At 41.5% G+C, this 24,670-nt stretch overlaps 2 protein-coding genes across 3 annotated transcripts in view; both read right to left on the bottom strand.

The window, feature by feature from the left end:
• Positions 1-5,503, bottom strand: part of LOC311108613 (methylmalonyl-CoA mutase, mitochondrial-like) — a 39,846-nt gene extending 34,343 nt beyond the window's left edge. Inside the window, exons 1-3 of the mRNA XM_084151279.1 lie at positions 5,423-5,503; positions 838-1,262; positions 192-559 (exon numbers count right to left, since the gene is read on the bottom strand). Of these exons, the coding sequence (XP_084007405.1) occupies positions 192-559; positions 838-1,255 (786 nt within the window). The 5' untranslated portion in view covers positions 1,256-1,262; positions 5,423-5,503. The remainder of the gene's footprint in view (positions 1-191; positions 560-837; positions 1,263-5,422) is intronic.
• Positions 5,504-5,816: 313 nt separating this feature from the next.
• Positions 5,817-23,809, bottom strand: LOC311108045 (peptidyl-prolyl cis-trans isomerase FKBP1B). 2 transcript variants are annotated; one of them, XM_084150690.1, is made up of 4 exons: positions 23,614-23,809; positions 22,343-22,390; positions 7,096-7,208; positions 5,817-6,955 (listed from the first exon to the last, which is right to left on the bottom strand). In XM_084150690.1, exons 1-4 carry the CDS (start codon positions 23,648-23,650, stop codon positions 6,827-6,829), a joined length of 327 nt encoding a protein of 108 aa, XP_084006816.1. In that variant the 5' UTR covers positions 23,651-23,809; the 3' UTR covers positions 5,817-6,826. The 2 variants fall into 2 exon arrangements, with proteins under 2 accessions (XP_084006816.1, XP_084006817.1); XM_084150691.1 differs by lacking the exons at positions 22,343-22,390; positions 23,614-23,809 and adding an exon at positions 22,241-22,264.
• Between the last annotated feature and the right edge of the window lie 861 nt (positions 23,810-24,670).

Raw genomic sequence — 24,670 nt, 5'->3', positions numbered from 1 at the left:
AACAATAATCAATCAATCATGATGGGGAAAACAGTGTGAGTTCAATCATGGACCTCCTGTGTTTGAGGTACGTGCCTGTATCTTAAGTTAGATGTTACTTCCATGGAAATAAGAAAGAGGACTTTTACTGTATTTGCAAGGCAGCGAGGTACAGAGGCCGCTTTACCCTGTTGTAGCTGTAAAGTCCTTACCTTGGACGTGTACGCGAAGATATCAGCGATGGCGTGCATGGAAGGTTCCGGGGGGAAGATATAGGTGTTGCGCACCATGAACTCCTTCAGGATGTCATTCTGGATGGTTCCGGTCAGCTTCTCCTTGGGTACCCCCTGCTCCTCCCCCGTCACAATGAACATGGCCAGCACCGGGATCACTGCTCCATTCATCGTCATGGAAACCGACATCTTCTCCAGCGGGATGCCGTCGAACAGCATCTTGGTGTCCTCCACAGTATCTATGGCGACCCCTGCCATTCCGACATCGCCGTGGACACGGGGGTTGTCGGAGTCATACCCGCGGTGAGTCGGGAGGTCGAAGGCCACCGAGAGACCCTGCTGACCCGCTGTAGAGAGAGAGAGAGAGAGAGAGAGAGAGAGAGATTGAAGTTACACTTATTACAATGGGAGAGGTGACTCAGTCAATATGTACTTAAATGATGTTTTATTAAGCTATAAAGTAGAGAAAGAACCCTTGCCTGATTAAACCTGACAGAGTCAATTTCCAGACAGACCACAATCACAAGATTTACAAGTGGCACATCCTCCAATGACCTGGGTTCCCTTCAATATTATATAATATAACCCCAGTTGGTCACACCAGCCAGTGTATACTGCGTAGTACCTTTAATGTTGTCCCGGTAGAACTTGTTGCTCTCCTCCACGGTGCTGAAGCCAGCGTACTGCCTGATGGTCCAGGGCCTGAACGTGTACATGGTGGGGTAGGGCCCCCTAGTGTAGGGGAAGACCCCTGGCAGCTCGTCGGGCTTCATTGCAGAGTCTGCTTTAGTGTAGACGGGTTTGATGTTGAGGCCCTCCGGCGTGCGCCAGATCAGGTCTTCTGGGTTCTTCCCTTTCAGTTGTTTCTTGGCCAGGCTGGCCCACTCCGGGTGCAGGTCCACTTCATCCTGACAGGGCGTTGCGGTACGAAACTGCCGGGAGTGTGTTTGTGAGTTTGTGTTGGTGTATGCGTGTGAGGAGCAGGGAGCTCCTAGGAGTCGGCGTGCAGCCAGAGCAGCACATGTCCTCTGTGCAGTCAGCATGATGGGTCTGGATTAGTACCATATGACACACAGGAGGAGAGGAAAGAAAAACAGACAGACAAGAATGAGACATCAGGAAATCACTCTGGTTTCATTTGTCGAGTAATGGTCATTTCCATGTAAAAGGACCCATGAGCACCAACATGTGAAGTTCATAGGAGCTTGTCAAATTAGGTGTCAAATGAAAGCTAAGAGTCTAAAAACATTTGAAAGTAAGGCATATATGCATTTTTTCAACCATTTAAAATGACCAATAAGCGAAGGCTTTGATTTCTTGTCAAACAGATAGAAAAGGGATCTTAGAAAACATCTACCAGAAAAAGGCTTCAAAAGGTATTAGAAATACATCAAAACACAAATATCTCTCTCTCTCTCTCTCTCAAAGTCAGAAGTTTACATACACTTAGGTTGGAGTCATTAAAACTAGTTTTTCAACCACTCCACAAATGTCTTGTTAACAAACTATAATTTTGGCAAATCAGTTAGGACATCTACTTTGTGCATGACAACTAATTTTTCCCAACAATTGTTTACAGACAGATTATTTCACTGTATCACAATTCCAGTGGGTCAGAAGTTGACATACACTAAGTTGACTGTGCCTTTAAACAGCTTGGACAATTCCAGAAAATTATGTCATGGCTTTAGAAACTTCTGATAGGCTAATTGACATCATTTGAGTCAGTTGGAGGTGTACCTGTAGATGTATTTCAAGGCCTACCTTCAAACTCAGTGCCTCTTTGCTTGACATCATGGGAAAATTAAAAGAAATCAGCCAAGACCTCAGAAAAAAAAACTGTAGAGTCTGGTTCATCCTTGGGAGCAATATCCAAACGCCTGAAAGTACCACGTTCATCTGTACAAACAATAGTACGCAAGTATAAACACCATGGGACCACGCAGCCGTCATACCGCTCAGGAAGGAGACGCGTTCTTGTGAAGATGCTGGAGGAAACGGGTACAAAAGTATCTATATCCACAGTAAAACTAGTCCTATATCGACATAACCTGAAAGGCCGCTCAGCAAGGAAGAAGCCACTGCTCCAAAACCGCCATAAAAAAGCCAGACTACGGTTTGCAACTGCACATGGGGACAATGATCATACTTTTTGGAGAAATGCCCTCTGGTCTGATGAAACAAAAATAGAACTGTTTGGCCATAATGACCATCGTTATGTTTGGAGGAAAAAGGGGAACGCTTGCAAGCCGAAGAACACCATCCCAACCGTGAAGCACGGGGGTGGCAGCATCATGCTGTGGGGGTGCTTTGCTACAGGAGGAACTGGTGCACTTCTCAAAATAGATGGCATCATGAGGAAGGAAAATTATGTGGATATATTGAAACAACATCTCAAGACATCAGTCAGGAAGTTAAAGCGTGGTAGCAAATGGGTCTTCCAAATGGACAATGGCCCCAAGCATACTTCCAAAGTTGTGGCAAAATGGCTTAAGGATAACAAAGTCAAGGTATTAGAGTGGCCATCACAAAGCCCTGACCTCAATCCTATAGAACATTTGTGGGCAGAATTAAAAAAGCATGTGCAAGCAAGGAGGCCTACAAACCTGACTCAGTTACACCAGCTCTGTCAGGAGGAATGGGCCAAAATTCACCGAACTTATTGTGGGAAGCTTGTGGAAGGCTACCCGAAATGTTTGACCCAAGTTAAACAATTTAAAGGCAATGCTACAAAATACTAATTGAGTGTATGTAAACTTCTGACCCACTGGGAATGTGATGAAAGAAATAAAAGCTGAAATAAATAATTATCTTTACTATTATTCTGACATTTCACATTCTTAAAACAAAGTGGTGATCCTAACTGACCTAAAACAGGGAATTCTTACTAGGATTAAATGTCAGGAAATGTGAAAAACAGAGTTTAAATGTATTTGGCTAAGGTGTATGTAAACATCCGACTTCAACTGTACACACACACACATATACATATATATATATATATACATACACACACACACATACATATATAGTATACCACCAGAAAGCTTAATTTCTTCCCTTTCTAACAAAATCTTTACACAATCTATCTCTGCCACCTGCAGGAGTAATGGGGCTGCGTCTAAAAAGTGCTTGGGGGGAAGCTTTGGCTTTGAGCAGGTGGGGAGAACTGTCCAGTGGCGAAACTGCATTTTCTACCTGATTTATCAATTACATTAAAACACCATAAAGAGTTAATTTAATGTTTCATACAGACCTGTGTGAAATTAACAAAACAGTGCCACGTTTGTATATAATTGTGCCACCAGAGGTCGCTACTACACAGGGGTTGTCAGTGGGGTCTGCGACCAGATCAAAAAATAAAAATATAAAAAATATATTATTATTATTTCTATTACTAACAACAACAGATGAAACACATTTTGGCCAAGGGATCTGTGGAATAAGAGCGTGTAATACCATACAATGTAATATTATTAATCTACAATTTGGGCCTGGGCGCCTCACAGGGAACTCAATACTTCTTGTATTCCCCCAAAATGTTTTGACATCATTGGTGTGCATCGTGGGATTTTGTCCAATTGTGAGTAGGCATTGCCTTCTAATTGGTTGGTGATGTCATTGGAAACATCTTGCTCCATCTTTTCGACTACAAAACATAGAAATGTGCCATTTTCACATATGTTGATGATGGGGTGGTGCTAGATAAAGTTCTCTCTACCTCATGGAAAAATATGTAGATTTGCAAGATACTAGCTTTAAAGCTGCAACAACAAAACATATCTCTGCCACCATGACAAAATATGTAGAATTACAAGAAATTAGGGTTGTCACCAGTATTGTGATACTACAATATCTGATTTTCCATGGCAAAAAGGAAAACACAAAGCAGACTAAACTCTTTGGTCCTTTAAAAAACCTGCTGTATGTAAAATAGTGTGTGCTATAACTGGTATCGTGACAACACTACAGGAAATTAACTTGAAAAAACTGTTCTCTCTGATGCCAAGAGCCGGGCCTTTAAACTGTTCCTTCCCAGGGCCCGAGACTTGGTTCTTAGGGCCATGCACTGCAAGAAGTCATAGTAAAACTCTTTGTATGCCATTTATCTCACTCAAGTTGTGTTCTTATTATAGAGGTCCCGGATGAATTTGCTATCACAAAAGGGGTCCCCGGCCCCAAAAAGTTTGAGAACCCCTGACAAGGAACGGAGGCTGTCACTGCTTTTGAGAGTCATTACCGCTCAAAGTGATTGTCTTTGTGGTCAATACATTCACAATTTCATCAAATGTAACGTTACACTATTTGTTGATAATGTATTGTCAAATAATAAATACATAGATTAACGATACGTCGTAACACGGAACAAAGTAAAGTTCGCGTCAGAAGGGGTTAGTTTTTTCAACTTTTCTCAAATATTATTTGGCCCTGACCATGTCAATCAAAGCTTGAAAAGAAAAGTAGACAATTCCTTGGAAATTGACGCTAACAGATTGGCCACGTGCCTCTGCCCAGGCCAATGATTTATATACATAATTGGCCCAGGCGTTGCTGACGCCTGCCAGATCTATATGTATTTAACGTATCAGCTAACCACATTATATGTTATAGCAATCTGTCAGTCTATGACATAGCACGCAACATCTGAGCAGGGGAATTCGACACATTTGTTATGCCGCGTTCAAGACAACTCGGAAACTGTGAAATTTGTGACTTGGAAAAACGTCGTTGAAAGATGAGCTCCGAGTTTCTCAATTGGAAAATATCAGAATCTACCAATGGGAAACTCTAAGCAAAAACAACAACCTCTATGAGGTTCCGAGTTGTCTTTAAAACACCAATAGCAATCTGTCAGTCGGTGACCATTAGCTGTAGGCCCTTTCGTTTTCATTGCAACCCGGTTTGAACGCCAAGTTACGCTAATTCCGTATTGACGATGTACGATACAAAACACGTAAGTGTAGGACGACAGTAAGGCTCGTTACATGTTGGTTATGTACCAGTTAGCAAGCTAGCTATAGCTACGCAGCTATCAATGCACTGCTGGCAGATGTGCAAATATATCATCACAGAGTTTCTAAATCATCTTTGATACAGTTTAACAAAAATGTCAAATGGGCTGCAAGACAGTCTGTAGATAACATTATACAGATAGGTCGTTTTCTCACAGTTCAGAAATGACAAAGAAGTGTAAAAGTATAAATTCTGACCTTGTGTTTTGTTACGTTCTCAGTGCCGTTGCTGTTAAGGTGTGTTGGTCCACCCAATAATATTTAATAACAATAGTAACCGACCAATCACAAGCTAGCTCTGCTGGTTAAACTCCGCCCTATGACACAGGAAGTGAAAAGGAATGAAAGACCGGTGTTTAGTGAAGAGATGTATCCCTCCCGCTCTATATAAATGTTCGTCGAAAGTGTAAAGTATGTACTATCGCTATGTCGCCAGAAGATGGCTCTGTTTCTTGGCAATTTTTTAAATGCTTATTTTTCGTGTGATTGCTTATTTGCAAAGGAGAGTTAGAATATTGTCTGAATATTAATCTATTCACAAGCGCTCAAGATCTTCAACACACATGACTCAAGTTCACAGATTTTCAATAAACACAGTTCTCACCATTTTTATTAAGAGTTGATTGATTAGTCATAGTATTCATAGGTTGTAAGAGTAGTACTTTACAGTGGATTTGGGTTTCTGATGGCCTTCGTTTGTTCCTATGTGATATTTTTGCAGTAAATGTTTACAAGGGATACAAAATGTACTAAACACAGAAACATCAGTTATCCTTATGCAGGGCAGGGGTTTTTCATCACCATGTGACCTGACCAGGTACAATTCCAGGGCCTAGTTGTAGCCCTACCTGTAGAGTGTTAAATTGTGTTACTTGGTGAGGTCTCATGTTCAAGGAAAACTCCTGACCCTTAAAGCTTTCAGCAGGACAGACCTTTATCAAAAGTGGCAATGCAGACAGTGGTTGGTAATGCCCAGTCAAGATACGACAGGGTTCTCCAAATCTGGTCCTGGAGAGCTACTGGAGTGTGCAGGCTTTTGATCCAGACCAGCACTAACACACCTTCAATCTGCATTCATACTGGGCTGGAACAAAAGCCATACCCAGTAGCTCTCCCGACCAGAGAAGAGGAACCCTGAGATACAGAGCGTTGTACTGTTACACCTTATTTGAGCTTTGAAAAACAGTAAGGCAGTGACTTTCCATTGCTATATATTACGGCATTCATCGGATGGTTCTATGTTTCTTTGTCATACACAGATTCAAGAAAATGTACAACCTAAAATGAAAGGGAAACATTTTGAAAAAGAAAAACTATGCTCATGGACATCAAAAACATTAAAACAAAGAGGAAGCCAAACTATGGTATCATCAGTGTGTAAAAAGTCTAAAATCAGTTTAGCGGCAGGCAGCATCCATCTACAATGACACAAAGTTGGCAACAAAGCAGTAGATTCCTTTAAGTGTTGAGAAGTTGAAGATGCTAAAAATCAAAGGAGTGTTGGTCGATGGTGTGGGGCAGTGTTACCCCCTCAAAGGGAAGGTAGTGAGTGACCTTTTAGGCCCCAGTTGACCTTTCACCCTGACCCCAGAGAGGGGTCACTCACTCCAGCTTAAGGAGCTCAACGTCGAAGATGAGGGTGGCGTTGGGGGGGATGACACCAGGGTGACCTGTGGCTCCATAGGCCATATCCGGCGTGCAGGTGATTTTTGCCCGCTGGCCCACGCTCATCTGGGGGAGACAGAAAGGGAGGAAGACAACAAGTAGAGGAATTGTCAACACTTGCTTATCATGTGTTGCAATATTAACATAAAATATCATGAGTGCAGAGATGGAGTGGCACTTTCTGCTGTACGACAATGCCATCTCACCTGTGCGATTCCTTCCTCCCAGCCCTTGATGACTTCCTGTCGCCCGATCTTGAACTTGAAGGGCTTGTTTCTGTCTCGAGAAGAGTCAAACTTCTTCCCATTCTGCAGCATACCTGGCAAAGAGAAATCACACAAACACTTAACTCAATGATCTTCCTAGGTTCAGGTAGGTGTCTGAACGTTCTTGTTTATTCATGTATTCTGCTTTATAAGAGTACTACCGTGTACACGTGAGTGTGCTTGTGGAATCACTTGAACACAAAACAAGGCCTACACAAGCATATTTTCCACACAAAGATCAATTCCCTTCAAGTCATTCGACCTTTTCCCCTCAAAACAAACTGAAATGTAACGGAGTGCTGTTTTGCATGAGGTCAGGAAATCACTGCAAGAAATACTGTCTTGAATGCCTCGGAATCATAGCGTTCCAAATTCCAACATCAAAGGCTTCGGGAAAGGCGGATTCTGATAACAGGGCTGGCACTAAAACAGGAGTAATTCCACTGGGCTTCCTTATCCAGGTCCTGGGCTCAAATGAACAAAGGGAATGTGAAATATGAGGCAGTGGCCTAATTCTTTCTGTGGATTATCTCTGACGGTTAACTAGGCCATGTCTAGACTGCATCTAGACCACAGGGGAAACAGACAGAAAGACAGACAGACAGGGAGAAACAGTAGTGGCACAACAATGAATGTGCACATGAAAATCTGTCCATTCAGGCATGCTAAGAACATTAGGTCCACTAAACACTCCCACCAGAGGAACTGAGGCAGAGACACTGTGCGTGTGCAGAACATACTTAACCATTTTACCTTTCACAGGCCTGGGTAGAATACTGACAAGTATTACTGAGACAAAATCCTAATGTTAATAATCCAGGGCAATGTGGCTGCAGCCATGTGATAATGTTGCTCATGGAAAGGCCTATTTGGGCTTGCAGAAATCAGACCATTAGAAATACAGTAATGATACATATAGGATATTTCCTAGCCCTACAGTAAATTGAGAAATGTTGATGTCAACATTAAGCAGACATATGGGACTATAATAACACCTGCAGAAGGGTAGACTTTTCCAGAAGCAGCCATGGTTGACCGATCCAATCTCACCTGTCCCACGGTATTATGTCACAGTAACCATGAACCTTGTTGCCCCAAACAGCAAATATTGCTGAATGAAGACAAAAAAAAACTGCAACAAAACCCATGAAAGTTCAGCATGTCAATCTGAGGAACTTGTCACATCTCGTAAAATAATCTCTAATGTGCGTTTACCATCGTTTCCAAGTTGTAGTAAAATAACATGATTCATTTCTACCACCATCACAGTAGAGACATAACAGCAGCGTAAATAGTTGGCAATAAAACTAGCCTAGCGTGCTAACCCCAGTCAGTCGGGAGACGGTTCACCCAGAGAGATGTGAGTTTTGTACAGTACTGGTTGCTTCTCCTCTTTCACTTCCCCCTAAACTTAGTAGGACTGCAGGCTTCCAGGAATTCATGCCTGTGGGGCCACTGGGCAGAGATCCAAGCCTGGAGCCGACGGGTCCACAGACCACACAGTGATTACCATCTGTTAATACTGTCGCTCCCCTGGCCAGACTGGTTACAGGCACAGTGAAGTGCTCCTGAAGATGGAAACATTAGGTCCCATATTTCAAATAAAAAACACAGTGAAACAGGGCTAGGATGTTTATTTCATATGCAGGCTGGGAATTGCTAGGGACCTCACGATACGATATTATCACCATACGACATGTATTGCAATTCTCACAATTCTGTATGTATTGCGATTCGATACTGTCATTTTATTGCCATTCGATGTTCCAAACATCTTGCTCACCATATGTCTGCTGCAGAGGGACAAAAGAGTCATGAAAATAAAACCTGTAAAAACAAATTGGCTCCCTATTTAAAAAGAAGATGGAGAACAGGCTATGAAGGAAACATACTGGAGTTTTGGTGCAGGTACAGCAAACTAGAACAAAAATAATATTGCGATATTGTCAAAACAATTCGATAAATCGTCAAAAATAATATCCTGATATGTAACAATTTTTTTTCCCACATCACTAATGCAATATAGGTCCTATTGTCTCCCAAGCAGGAATTATATGGCCAGTTACAAAGTAAAGTGGTCCTTAGTATGAAATTATTAAGACTCCTTTGCTGAATGGGTGAAAAGTTGGCTGTTTTTCAAAAACACAACTTAACCTATGTCTACCAGTATACTAAACATTAGTATACCAAACATTAATATTGAGTTGCACCCCATTCTTGATACACACGGAAAACTGTTGAGTGTGAAAAACCCAGCAGCGTTACAGTTCTAGACACAAACTGGTGCGCCTGGCACCTACTACCATACCCTGTTCAAAGGCACTTCAATCATTTGTCTTGCCCATTCACCCTCTAAATGGCACACCTACACAATCCATGTCTCAATTGTGCAAGACTTCAAAATCCTTCTTTAACCTGTCTCCTCCCCTTCATCTACACTGATTGAAGTGGATTTAACAAGTGACATCAATAAGGGGGTTCATAGCTGTTACCTGGATTCACCTGGTCAGTCTATGTCATGGAAAGAGCAGGTGTTCCTAATGTTTTGCATATTAAGTGTATATACGCAGCTTGGAAAGTAAAGCCCACCCTATCTGACAAACTCTACATACTATTCCCAGTCTGTTTGAGTTGGGGTCGTTCCAAAACAAGTTTTAAGAAAATAAAGCCAGTCCAATAATTTATCTTCCTGCAAAAGAGACCCAGACCCTTAACTATCTGACTACAAAATGCAGAGAGCCCACCTCATCTTGGTTGAGTCAGGGAGGGGTCATATGAAAATAAAACCAGGCTTCTTCCTTCCCTGTTACTACAGCACAGTCTCAGACCCTCTTGTATATCAGGCAGGCGATGAGTTACTAGTAGACAGTGTAGAAAGCATGACAAACTGGGCCGGCTTAATCCCTGGTTCTCTGCTTGGGTTGGGGATTAAAATACCCAGGGAAGACCCATGTGTGTCCCTAATGCCACCCTATTCCCCATATAGTGCACTATACATTAGGCCAGAGCCACACAGGGTTGCCACATTGGGTTCTTGCTAAATGTAGTGCACTATATAGAGAATAGGTCACCATTTCATTTTTGGCCCCCAGACCCTCTTGAGTAGTGTGGGATCTCAGAGGGACTCAGGCTGTCCAGCCTTTATACTCTGTTTACTGTATCTGTGTCTCAGACCTCACGTCACACACACAAGCCCCTCGTCCCCCGGGGACCAGAGATGTAAGGAGATAGCACACGTAAGCTATCTGTCTGCAACATGCTTTTATAGACGTCAGCACATCATGGGGCTGCGAACAACTATATGTCGACAGAAAAATATCTGTTTGTGCTTCGTCGTTCATATATCAGCAGGATCCTTGTCACTAAGTGGTGTTACACGTAATGAGACAGCTCCGATATAGACCTGCAGCTTTAATGTCATGGTGTAAGCAGCATGTTGCTATACTGTAGTGCTAATTAGCACAGTCTCTGCTGCTCTGTACTCTCATAGCACCTCGTCTCAATAGGCCTAATCATTCAAATACATGAGAAAGAAGCACTGCTGGGAGTCAGAGTGTGGCAGTCAGCCGTGCTTTTAGTAAGTGGTTTTATCTACTTTGATTGAGTTGGCTAATACACTACAGTACTGTACGGGGGTTTAGTAGGACCATACCATCCGTACAGTAATGAAAAGTAATGGAAATATAATTATAATAATTGTACACAACGCTTTAAAGTATTCAGAGGAATAAGTGAAGGTGTGGAGAGAGAGGCTAGGACTACTATCTGTGAGCTATATTTAACCGTACTGCACTATGGTTCCCACTCTGATCAGTATGCTGTTCCATCTCCCAGTCTGGGATGCAATCCCAACTCCTGCTGGGCTGTGTCAAATCAAAATCCAAAATCAATGAAGCCTGGGCCCTGATGGATAACATGGCCTCTTGCCCATTACTCACCTACTGCCTACCAGCAGTTGATATACAGCGGATGTAGAAATGTACAGTATCAGTATGAATATATCTAAATATTGAGAGATGAACAGAGTGCAAATGCAGTATAGTGCAGTTATTTTGTGTACGAAGTTCAGAGATGGCTTGTGCAGCATAAAGTGCATAGTCCTTTAGTCTCTATGGGTCAGATAGCTGCTTGGTGAGGGCCACAGCCCAGGGGAAGAAACTTTTCAGGTGGTGGGAGGTTTTGGTCATGAGTGACCTGAACCGCCTACCAGAAGAAGGCTGATTCACAATTTTTCTATCAGAATATTATTTATAAAGATAAGCATTATATTGTTAGATTATAGGAGTAACTCTTGTAGACCTAAAACATTCTTCCTCACCTGAAGTTCAACTGTCGGAGTGCTGGTGAGCTAGGGCTGCACGATATGGGCAAAACATTTAATAGCAAATGTTTTAACCAAATATTGCGATCGCGATTTGACATGCGATATAGATCTAAACACTTGGGTGAACTGTTGGAATCATAGTACTAGAATGATTTATATTAAGAAGCAAAGTGTAAAGCAGCATGGTTCTTGTTTCAAACAATCTGACTGCATTTGACCTAGCAGAACAGCATGCAAATTTATAGTAAATCTAAAAGTGGGGAGGAGGAACTGTGCTGCTTGAGTGACAGGGGGCGAGGCTTTGTGTGTGGGAAGCAGCTGCAAGAGGATTATACACAGTGTACAAAACATTAGGAACACCTGCTCTTTCCATGACATAGACTGACCAGGTGAATCCAGGTGAAAGCTATGATCCCTTATTGATGTCACCTGTTAAATCCACTTCTATCAGTGTAGATGAAGGGGAGGAGACAGGTTAAAGGATTTTTAAGACAACTGAGACATGGATTGTGTAACACATTTAACATAACATTTAGTCATTTAGCAGACGCTCTTATCCAGAGCGACTTACAGTTAGTGAGTGCATACATTTTTTTTGTTTTTTTTTTGTTTGTTTTTTTCATACTGGCCCCCCATGGGAAACGAACCCACAACCCTGCCGTTGCAAACGCCATGCTCTACCAACTGAGCTACATCCCTGCCGGCCATTCCCTCCCCTACCCTGGACGACGCTGGGCCAATTGTGCGACGCCCCATGGGTCACCCGGTCGCGGCCGGCTACGACTGGAATCGAACCAGGATCTCTAGTGGCACAGCTAGCACTGCGATGCAGTGCCTTAGACCACTGCGCCACTCGGGAGACATAATGTATGTGTGCCATCTAGAGGGTGAATGGGCAAGACAAAATATTTAAGTGCCTTTGAACGGGGTATGGTAGTAGGTGCCAGGCACATCGGTTTGAGTGTGTCAAGAACTGCAACGCTGCTGGGTTTTTCATGCTCAACAGTTTCCCGTGTGTATCAAGAATGGTCCACCACCCAAAGGACATCCAGCCAACTTGACACAACTGTGTGAAGCATTGGAGTCAACATGGGCAGCATCCCTGTTGACCGCTTTCGACACCTTGTAGAGTCCATCCCCTGACGAATAGAGGCTGTTCTGAGGGCAAAAGGGGGTGCAACTCAATATTAGGAAGGTGATCCTAATGTTTTGTACATTCAGTGTAGATGAATGCAATGCTTTACTATAAAGGGGGGGAAAAAATCTCCCCCTTCCAGCACCCCCAACTCAAAACATCTTCCTGCGGCTATGAAGAGAGAAAGAGAGCGACCGAGATAGATAGAGAGACGGAGATAGATTGAGGGAGAAAGAGAGAGATACTGCTGTGCTCAGGCCTTGTCTCCTGCAGTATTCTATATAAAGGCCTGCAGCTGTGTTGATGTCTGCAGGGCCGTTGACCCTATTACTGGAGCGCGAATGCAAAGTCTGCATTCTCTCTCTCTTTTTTAGTCTCTCTCTATCTCTCGCAATTCAATTCAGTAGACTTTGACATGGCAAGTTAAATGACTTACATTGTCAAAGTACACATTTAACAACAATGGTGGGACCAACAGCAATAAGGCATCAATAATAGTAGTAGTAGTGGAAATGGTATTACCATTAACAGCAACTACAACAATATTAATGATAATGATAATAATAATAATAAATTAAAGCAATAGTAGTAGGCCAGTCAACGTGACTGAAAAGCCGCATGGTATGAAAGCCAGAACAAAACGGCAAATATTATTGACATTATATTGCATTTTTCACTGGCCGTCCATCAGGTTGTGGCAGAAGACCACATACAGTATTTGGCTGCCAAAACTGCACATTTTGGCTTTTCACCCAATAAATACTTGTTTTTTTTTTTCTTCATCTTTAATAGTTTCAAATTATTTGTACTGAATGATAATTTTGGGAAAGAAAGATTCTCTTAGGTCTGAGGATTTGTCACAGTGTAAACAGCGTTTCCCAAACTCGGTCCTCGGGATCCCAAGGGATGCACATTTTGGTTTTTGCCCAAACACTACACAGCTAATTCAAATTATCAAAGCTTGATGATTAGTTGATTATTTGAATCAGCTGTGTAGTGCTAGGGCAAAAACCAAAACATGTACCCCTTGGGGTCCCGAGGACCGAGTTTGGGAAACTCTAGTGTAATAGGAAATGCAGCTCTGTCTCTACCTGTGCACAGCCTGTCCTCTCTGGGCAGTCAGGTTTGCCTGTGACGACCGGTTTCTATGGCCAGACTGCTCACTGAGTCTGTACCTAGTTAGTGTTTTCCTCAGTTTTCTATCAGTCACAGCGGTCAGATAGTCTGCCACCATGTATTGTCTGTTTATAGCTAAATAGCATTGATTTCGATTTTTTTGTGGTGTCTTTCCAGTAGGTGATATATTTTTCATTTTGCTTTGTGATAATTAGGTTGTGCCAGATTTTCTGAGTTTTGTCCTGAGGCTCTATGGGGTTGGTTTGGGTTAGTGAACTGAGCCTCAGAACCAGCTGGCTGAGGGGACTCTTCTCTTGTTTCATCTCTTGACATTGTAGGGTTGTGTGATAAAATGTTTCAGGGTTGCTTGTTTTTAGATGGTTGTAAAATTTGATGGCGCTTTCTTTTCCAATTCGAATAAGGAGGGGGTATTGGCCCGATTCTGCTCTACATGCGTTATTTTGAGTTTTTCTTTGCACTTGCAATACACTTTTTTGGATTGGATGTTTGTCCCATTTGGTGAATTCATTATCAGAGAGTGGACCCCATACTTCGCTGCAATATAGAGGAATTGGTCCTATAACTGATTGGAACATGTTGAGTCAGATTCTAATTGGAATTTCGATTTTAATGTTCCTTTTAATGGCATAGAAAGCTCTTCTTGCTTTGTCTCTCAGCTTGTTCACAGAGCCCAATTCTGACAGAACCTGTGCAGATGATCTAGGTCAGGGATCATCAACTAGATTAAGCCGCTGCCTATTTTTTTCTTGAGCGAATGGTCGGGGGGCCGGAACATAATTAAGCAATAAGGCCCGAGGGGGTGTGGTATATGGCCAATATAACACGGTTAAGGGCTGTTCTTATGAACGACGCAACGCAAAGTGCCTGGATACAGCCCTTAACCATGGTATATTGGCCATATACCACAAACCCCCAAGGTGCCTTATTGCTATTATATACTTACAGCAGTAAATACATTTTGTCATACCCGTGGTATACATACTGATATACTGATATACCACGGCTGTCAGCCAATCAGCATTCAGGGCTCAAACCACACAGTTTATAATTACAAATAATTTGTAGACTGCATATTGACTGCAAGAAGCCCAAACAGATATAATGTTTGACTAAAACATAATCATTTCAAACCTAGCTTACATTTGTATATGATCACGTGTCACTCTATTACTGTTTTTACAGTCATGTTTTAATTTGTTTTGTTTGGGGGGCCAAATAAAACCACTTGCGGGCCAAATTTGGCCCGCGGAACACCAGTTTACCTTGCAAAAGTATTCATCCCCCTTGGCATTTTTCCTATTTTGTTACATTACAACCTGTAATTTAAATTGATTTTTATTTGGATTTCATGTCATTCATTCATGGATTACACAAAATAGTCCAAATTGCACACAGGTGGACTTTATTTAACTAATTATGTGACTTCTGGAGGTAATTGGTTGCACCAGATCTTATTTAGGGGCTTCATAGCAAAGGGGGTGAATACATATGCACGCACCACTTTTCCATTATTTATGTTTTAGAAAAAAAATTAAACTATTTTTCTTTTTCATTTCACTTCACCAATTTGGACTATTTTGTGTATGTCCATTACATGAAATCCAAATAAAAATCAATTTAAATTACAGGTTGTAATGCAACAAAATACGAAAAACGCCAAGGGGGATGAATACTTTTGCAAGGTACTGTAGATTTTGCCTTTGTTTTGGTTGACTTGTTTGTCAATTAGAGGGTATAAATGTGGTCTGTTATGCGGTAATTCTGTGAAAATCCAATCTGGCTTCTGCTCAGGATGTTGTGTTCATCAAAGAAATGAAGTAGTCTGCTATTTATGATACTGCAGAGAATTTCCCCCAAGTTGCTGTTAACGCAAATTCCTCTAATTATTTGGGTCAAATTTGTTATAGATTGGTGTGATCAATCCTTGGTTCCAAATATCGGGGAAAATACCTGCAGTGAGGATGATGTTGATGAGTTTGTGTATAGCCTATTTGAATTTGTGGTCTATATAACTGATCATTTAAAATACTAATCAGCACCACAGGCCTTTTTCGGTTGTAGAGTACATTGTTTTTTCAATAATTCTTGTTCTGTAATTGGGGTATCCACAGGATTCTGATAGTCTGACCACTGATTCAAGGATTTGTAATGTCTTGTATATTTTTTTGTTCTGGGCTCTTTGCTATATTGCTGTAGAGGTTTGCAAAGTAATTTCTCCACATATCACCATTTTGGATTGCCAATTCCGTCATGATGTGGTTTGTTTAATTTATTCAAATTCTCCCAGAAGTGGTTTGATTCAATGGATTCCTCAATTATATCCATCAGATTTCTAATGTGCTGTTCCTTTTTGTTCTTAGGGTGTGTTTGTATTGCTTCAGAGCTTCCCCATAATGAAGGCATATATTTTTGTTGTCTGGATCTCTGTGTTATTGATTAGATATATTTCTCAATGACTTCCTTTAGATTTTTGCAATCATTATCAAAACATTTTTATTTAAATTATCTATTCTTTTTGGTTTGCTCTTATGTTTCTTTAGATTAGCCAAGGAGGCTAATTTGTAAAATAAATATTGTTTATTTTTCCAAACGGCCAAATGTACACCTTCTTTGGAGAATGTTAAGGCTAAAAAGTTGTCCAGGAGGGATTGTATTTTTTGGCTACTAATTGCTTTTTGGTAGATTTCTGGTGGGTAGGAGCGTTGGGCCAGTAACCGAAAGGTTGCTGGATCAAATCCCCGAGCTGACAAGGTAAAAATCTGTCGTTCTGCCCCCGAGCGAGGCAGTTAACCCACTGTTCCCCGGGCGCCGATGACGTGGATGTTGATTAAGGCAGCCTCCCGCACCTCTCTGATTCAGAGGGGTTGGGTTAAATGCAGAAGACACATTTCAGTTGAATGCATTCAGTACAACTGACTAGGTATCCCCCTTTCCCTTTCGTACTGTTTGCACTCCATTTATAGGCCTGTTTAGTAGCATGTAATTTATTGGGCCATGATGCTTCATGGTTGGGTTCCGCTCTTCTGAGATACACTGTGATTTTACTGTGGTCTGAGAGAGGTGTTAATGGGCTGACTGTGAAGGCTCTGAAAGACTGGGTTGAGGTCAGTGATAAAGTAGTCTACAGTACTTCTGCCATGGGATGAGCTGTAGGTTTACCTACCAAAAGAGTCCCCTCTTAGCCTACCATTGACTATATTCAGACCCAGTGTTCGACAGAGCTGCAGGAGTTGTGCTCCATTTTTGTTTTTCACTGTGTCATAGTTGTTTCTGGGGGGGTATGTGGGGAAGGAAAGGTTGTTGCTTCCCGTTAGGTGTTTATCCCCATGACTGTTAATAGTGTCTGGTTCGTCTGCTGTTCTAGCATTCAGGTCTCTACAGACCAGTACGTTGCCTTGGGCCTGAAAGTGACTAGTCTCTAGGCTTGGGCGGTATACCGTATATACCTTATACCGGGGTATTTGGAAATAGCCACTGGATGGTTTTTCAATAGCGTCAACATTATTTATTTGAAGTTTTTCAATACATTTTAATATTTGTAGCTTTTTTTGAAGTAAAATACCTACAGTCAACTTGTGCAATGTGTTCGGAGATAAAGCAGATGGCGCTCTTCATTTCACCAGTCACATTATTTTACATTATGAAGCTTACGTAGTTCCCCAGAACAGTTGAGCCAGTCATGTTTGTTTGTAAATAGCACAACGAGAAAAAGCGGGAGCAGCTGTGTCTTGACAGGGGTCGCATTTCATATTGAAAGTAAACCTTTTTGTTGCTTCAATAGAGTGATCAGGCACGTACAACTATACTTTTCCTTTACAGAAAATACATTGGTGCAACACATTCGGCAGAAAATAATTCTTCATTTTCATCAGATGACAACAGAAATGCAACACTATTTGGCTGGCAGCCACACAAATAAATGAGCTTACAATGAAAAAGCAAGGTCTTTTTTGCAAAAACGATGCAAGGCCATCATATTTCTAATGTTTAGGCCTATCATAGAAAGAATGTAGACAGCTACATTTCCTAATGTTTTGCTTAGTTAATTTATTGAGAAGAATAGGCTGGCTACACCGAGAAAAGTACAGGAGAAAAGTAGCTCCACATCAGTCAGAGCGCTGTCTGGCGATAGAATGCCCGTTCCTGAATTCTCATCCGAGTTTAGAAGTGCAACTGAAGCACAAAATTAGTCTGATGCCGAGCAGAAATTACAATAAGAAGCATTTTAGATATGCATTTACAAAATGCAGCAAGATATTTCTTATTGTTCACTAATTTACCCCAAGTAGGGAAAGGATGGCGGGGTTGAAAAGTAATAAAGGGGAGTATATATATAAAAAACATGGGGGATTGGAAGTGATGCAGACAATTACATTGATGGAAGTTACAATCTATCTGCAATATTAAGCTGATCTACCCCCCCCCCCCCCAAAAAAAAAAGAAGAAAGATATTTCTTATTTCAATTTTGGACAATCTCTTATAAATTGGGTTAAAATCATGTATAGTAACCCTAGGTGTAAAATAGTAAATAATGGCTATTTCTCAGAAAGTTGTAAACTGTCAAGAGGAGTGAAACAAGGTTGTCCACTATCAGCATATCTATTTATTATTGCCATCGAGATGTTAGCTATTAAAATCAGATCCAATAATAATAAAGGGATTAGAAATCCAGGGCTTAAAAACAAAGGTGTCATTGTACGCTGATGATTCATGTTGTCTTTTAAATCCACAACTTGAATTTTATAACCTCTCTGGATTACAACCAAATTATGATAAATGTACTATATTACGTATTGGATCACTAAAAAATAAAAAATGTACATTACCATGTAGTTTACCAATAAAATGGACTGATGGTGATGTGGATATACTCGGAATACATATCCCAAATGAAATAAATGATCTCACTCCAAAACAATTTAATAGAAAGTTAGCAAAAATCGATAAGATTTTGCTACCATGGAAAGGTAAATACCTGTCAATTTGTGGAAAAAAAATCACCCTAATTAACTCTTTAGTATTATCCCAGTTTACCATTTTTGCTTATGGTCTTGCCTACGCCTTGCGAACAGTTTTTTAAATTATGAGAAAAAAATATTCCATTTTATTTGGAACAACAAGCCAGACAAAATTAAACGGGCCTATTTACAGTGGGGGAAAAAAGTATTTAGTCAGCCACCAATTGTGCAAGTTCTCCCACTTAAAAAGATGAGAGAGGCCTGTAATTTTCATCATAGGTACACGTCAACTATGACAGACAAAATGAGAAAAAAAAAATCCAGAAAATCACATTGTAGGATTTTTCATGAATTTATTTGCAAATTATGGTGGAAAATAAGTATTTGGTCAATAACAAAAGTTTCTCAATACTTTGTTATATACCCTTTGTTGGCAATGACACAGGTCAAACGTTTTCTGTAAGTCTTCACAAGGTTTTCACACACTGTTGCTGGTATTTTGGCCCATTCCTCCATGCAGATCTCCTCTAGAGCAGTGATGTTTTGGGGCTGTCGCTGGGCAACACGGACTTTCAACTCCCTCCAAAGACTTTCTATGGGGTTGAGATCTGGAGACTGGCTAGGCCACTCCAGGACCTTGAAATGCTTCTTACGAAGCCACTCCTTCGTTGCCCGGGCAGTGTGTTTGGGATCATTGTCATGCTGAAAGACCCAGCCACGTTTCATCTTCAATGCCCTTGCTGATGGAAGGAGGTTTTCACTCAAGATCTCACGATACATGGCCCCATTCATTCTTTCCTTTACACGGATCAGTCGTCCTGGTCCCTTTTCAGAAAAACAGCCCCAAAGCATGATGTTTCCACGCCCATGCTTCACAGTAGGTATGGTGTTCTTTGGATGCAACTCAGCATTCTTTGTCCTCCAAACACGACGAGTTGAGTTTTTACCCAAAAGTTCTATTTTGGTTTCATCTGATCATTCTCCCAATCCTCTTCTGGATCATCCAAATGCACTCTAGCAAACTTCAGACGGGCCTAGACATGTACTGGCTTAAGCAGGGGGACACGTCTGGCACTGCAGGATTTGAGTCCCTGGCGGCGTAGTGTGTTACTGATGGTAGGCTTTGTTACTTTAGTCCCAGCTCTCTGCAGGTCATTCACTAGGTCCCCCCGTGTGGTTCTTGGATTTTTGCTCACCGTTCTTGTGATCATTTTGACCCCACGGGGTGAGATCTTGCGTGGAGCCCCAGATCGAGGGAGATTAGCAGTGGTCTTGTATGTCTTCCATTTCCTAATAATTGCTCCCACAGTTGATTTCTTCAAACCAAGCTGCTTACCTATTGCAGATTCAGTCTTCCCAGCCTGGTGCAGGTCTACAATTTTGTTTCTGGTGTCCTTTGACAGCTCTTTGGTCTTGGCCATAGTGGAGTTTGGAGTGTGACTGTTTGAGGTTGTGGACAGGTGTATTTTATACTGATAACAAGTTCAAACAGGTGCCATTAATACAGGTAACGAGTGGAGGACAGAGGAGCCTCTTAAAGAAGAAGTTACAGGTCTGTGAGAGCCAGAAATCTTGCTTGTTTGTAGGTGACCAAATACTTATTTTCCACCATCATTTGCAAATAAATTCATTAAAAATCTTACAATGTGATTTTCTGGATTTTCTTTCCTCAATTTGTCTGTCATAGTTGACGTGTACCTATGATGGAAATTACAGGCCTCTCTCGTCTTTTTAAGTGGGAGAACTTGCACAATTGGTGGCTGACTAAATACTTTTTTCCCCCACTGTATTGATCCTCTGTAGCTAAATTATGCTCTCTGGTGTAATATTTATAATTATTTTATTTACAGTGCATTCGGAAAGTATTCAGACCCCTTGACTTTTTCCACATTTTGTTACAGCCTTATTCTAAAATTGATTAAATAGATTTTTTTGCTCATCAATCTACACATAATGACAAAGCAAAAACAGGTTTTTAGAAATGTTTGCAAATTTAATCAAAATATAAAACTGAAATATCACATTTGGATATTCAGAGACTTGTCCGAAGCCACTCCTGCGTTGTCTTGGCTGTGTGCTTCGCCCCAGTCTGAGGTCCTGAGCGCTCTGCAGCAGGTTTTAATCAAGGATCTCTCTGTACTTTGCTCTGTTCATCTTTCCTTTGATCCTGCAGCTGAAAAACTTCCCCACCACCATGCTTCACCGTAGGGATGGTGCCAGGTTTCCTCCAGATGTGATGCTTGGCATTCAGGCAATAGAGTTCAATCTTGGTTTCACCCGACCAGAGAATCTTGTTTCTCATGGTCTGAGAGACTTTAGGTGCATTTTGGCAAACTCCAAGTGGGCTGTCGTACATTTTCCTGAGGAGTGGCTTCCGTCTGGAGCTCTGTCAGAGTGACCATCACCTCCCTGACCAAGGCCCTTCTCCCCCGATTTCTCAGTTTGGCCGGGCGGCCAGCTCTAGGAAGGGTCTTGGTGGTTCCAAACTTCTTCCATTTAAGAATGATGAGGCCACTGTGTTTTTGGGAACCTTCAATGCTGCAGAAATGTTTTGGTACCCTTTCCCAGACCTGTGCCTCGACGCAATTCTGTCTCGGAGCTCTATGGACAATTCCTTCAACCTCATGGCTTGGTTTTTGCTCTGATATGCACTGTTAACTGTGTGACCTCATATAGACAGGTGTGTGCCTTTCCTAATCATGTCCAATCAATTTAATTTACCACAGGTGGAATCCAATCAAGTTATAGAAACCTCTCAAGGATGAACAATGGAAACAGGATGCACCTGAGCTCAATTTCGAGTCTCATAGCAAAGGGTCTGAATACTCATGTAAATAAGGTATTTCTGTATTTTTATTTTTTATAAATGTGTTAACATTTCTAAAAACCTGTTTTCGCTTTGTCATTATGGGGTATTGTGTATAGAATTTTATCCATTTTAGAATAAGGCTGTAACGTAACAAAAAGTGGAAAAAGGGAAGGGGTCTGAATACTTTCCGAATGCACTGTATGTCTGTTCAGACAGGAGTAATATAATTTTGCCCAAAAATAATTTATAGCAACATTCTGGCCAAATTATTTATATTTATCAGCACCCCTAGCACCCCTACTTCCCGCTGCTGTCTCTCTCTCTCTCTCTTTTCTCTCTCTTTATCTCTGTCTCTCTTTGTATCTATCTCTCTCTCTCTAAACTACTGCACTGACCTGCAAAAAACCCAACTCAGAAGGAACAGGGCCAGGAACTACATCTTCATTACTACCGCTCTCACTCACTGCCTTCTGGGCAACAATAAACCAAACGGCAATCAATCACTCGACATAATGACGAAGTGTTGAGCTTTAAATGTATCACCACCAAACATTAACGGTGTATTAAACTTCACTTGTAGTAGAGTTCAAGCCATGTCTTCAAAGTGACAAGTGGCACATAAACTGGTGCACGCACACACCATATACACGTTATAAACGTGTAATAAACGTGTAATCACCCAGACGGAATGTTGACATTTACTTCCCGTTTCCTTACTGACCTGGTTGTCTGGGAGACGACCCTGTGGCAGAGAATAACCCACCTAGTTAAAAAAAAACATTCATTTCCCAACCAGATGCTCTGTCACACACTCACTCTTTACCTGTGTAATGGACAACACATGTCTGGCCCTTCTTTGGGAAAGTCCTTGCTGTTGAAAAGAAAACAAACAACAGTCAGTAGAATGTAGTGTGTATGTGTGTGTGGCAGGCTCTAATCTCCCTTGTGTGTGCAACTTTTTACACCCTGCACCCTGATACAGTAAGGAGCTGATAGATTAACCATGCCTGGCTGGATTAAGTATGTCTGTGTGTTGTTGTTATGTCTGAGCCAGCAAAGCTTTAGCCTTATTAATGTATAGTAGACCTCTTTCCAACCTATTCAATCCTAATGTATTAATCATTTAAATACATATATCAACTGGTTATTATTTATATAGTCCCAGAGACTTGAAGATCTGAGTGTGTGAAATGTCTCAAATGAGAGAAGGAAAAGGTGAGAGAGGATGCAAGGAGCCACAGATGAAAGGCAGAACAATACTTTGTCAGAGTGTAAGCATGTGGTGTACAGATGTATTGTAGGTTTTGTGTCTGCGGGAAAAACGTGATTTACCACAGAGCAGTGATTTCCTATGGGTCCTCTGTTGTGGTATTGGTGGTGTGGCAGACACTGTAATAATAGGATGTGTCCTAGCCATGACATGATTTGATTTAATGTTGTTACATCAAATCATTAGCTGGAACAATATCTTATTGCTTTTGCTAAAAGCATACACAAATGTAGCTATGCAGTTTTCTGGCTGTATGATAGCATTAGAATCTATCCTACTTCAAAAGATAGTTATTACCGACAAAAAGCAGCAATTCCAAGGCCACTACTAGTATAACGACCTGGTCTGAGAAGAAAGCTGGCTGGCTATAATGCCGAGAGTTCTAGAACGTCATCGGTCTGAATGTACAGACCGAGGGTCAGTGCAATCCGGGGTCCTTGGGACGTCCCTACCCTATAACCATTTTTAAAAATGTCAACCTCACTGGTGTGTGGACGTCCCAGACCGTAATACATGCAGCCCCACACGTTATGGAGTATGTACATTTTTTAAAAACATTTAGTTAGTGAGTGCATACATTTTCATACTGGCCCCCCGTGGGAAACGAACCCACAACCCTGGCGTTGCAAGCGCCATGCTCTACCAACTGAGCTACATGTAACGTTAGTTACAATTTTATTAGGCCTAACTACTTTGCAACGGCTGTAAATCCGTTAAACGTTACCACAGTATATGATAATACTGCATTTCCCACAATTAATAAACATTTGCAGTACAACAATACAAAATCTAAACAGACGCCAAAATGTAGCAAAACAACTCACCATCTCCTGGGGATATTGTTTCAATTTCCACACCCATTATGATAAAAAGCCGACGGTGTTTGCTAAAGCATAAAATAAAGCAGGTTTGGTTTCTACTGTCTAGTCTATTTCGGTGGCTAAAAAGGTGCAAGCTGCGGCAATGCCGACCACTGATCCAGTTCACTCAACTCTGAGAAATGCAAGATAGTGTTTGCCTGGCTACCCAGAGTAGACGCCTTGCTCTGGCCAAACGCTACGCTACGCCACGCCCATGGGCGTTATGTCGCGTTCATATACTAGTCGGAACTAGGAAACTCGGAAATTTCCGACATAATGACTGGTTGTAGTTATCCACGTGCCGCGTTCAACGAATCAGCAACTCGGAAATGTCCGAGTTTCTAGTTCCGACTAGAATATGAACACCGCATAAAACCAGCGAAATTATTGAGCGTGTTGTCAGGCTAAGATCACAGAGTTTCTAAACCCAGAGGCGCAACATCATGAGACTTCCGGGAACGCTTGCGAAACACACCAAACTGACCCGGCCGGGGTTTGGGGTTTGAGAAATCAATGAGAGAAGTGAACAAATCTTCCTTAGTTATTAATTTCTCGAAATCTAAAGGCACAACCTAGATTCGAGCCAATGTCTTAAATACTAACATGTTATTATTCCAACCTTGTGAAAGTGACAAACTGACACGTTTTCATTTTCGTCAAAAACAACTTTATATGGAAGGAGAGCCTTTGAGTTGACGGACTGCACATGCGCAGTTTGGCGTGAGACGATCATAGACCTGATTTCGTATTTCTACCAATTAAGTTTATACACCTAATTGGTTTCTACATGAGCCTATGCTGCGTTCAAATTCTAGTTGGAACTAGGATATTCGGAAATTACCAACTTGCTGATTCGTTGAAAGCAGCATGTGTATAACTACAACCAGTTAGCAAATCGGAAATGTCTGAGTTTCCTAGTTCCGACTAACACTTGAACGTGGCATTAGCTAGCCAATGTCGCCATGACATCGCCTACAAGTGTGATCTGGGATTTACATTTACATTTACATCATTTAGCAGA

This window comes from Coregonus lavaretus (assembly GCF_964263955.1).
Source record: "Coregonus lavaretus genome assembly, chromosome: 33".
In the NCBI taxonomy this organism is placed as follows: Eukaryota; Metazoa; Chordata; class Actinopteri; order Salmoniformes; family Salmonidae; genus Coregonus; species Coregonus lavaretus.
This window is presented reverse-complemented; position numbering and strand designations above follow the sequence as displayed.

Excerpts from the sequence above, each read along its gene's own strand:
- LOC311108045 (XM_084150690.1), bottom strand. The coding sequence starts at position 23,650 with ATGGGTGTGGAAATTGAAACAATATCCCCAGGAGATG. Across the intron at positions 22,391-23,613 it reads AACAATATCCCCAGGAGATG|CAAGGACTTTCCCAAAGAAG; the intron begins GTGAGTTGTTTT and ends TCTTTTCAACAG. Across the intron at positions 6,956-7,095 it reads GGGAGGAAGGAATCGCACAG|ATGAGCGTGGGCCAGCGGGC; the intron begins GTGAGATGGCAT and ends TGTCTCCCCCAG.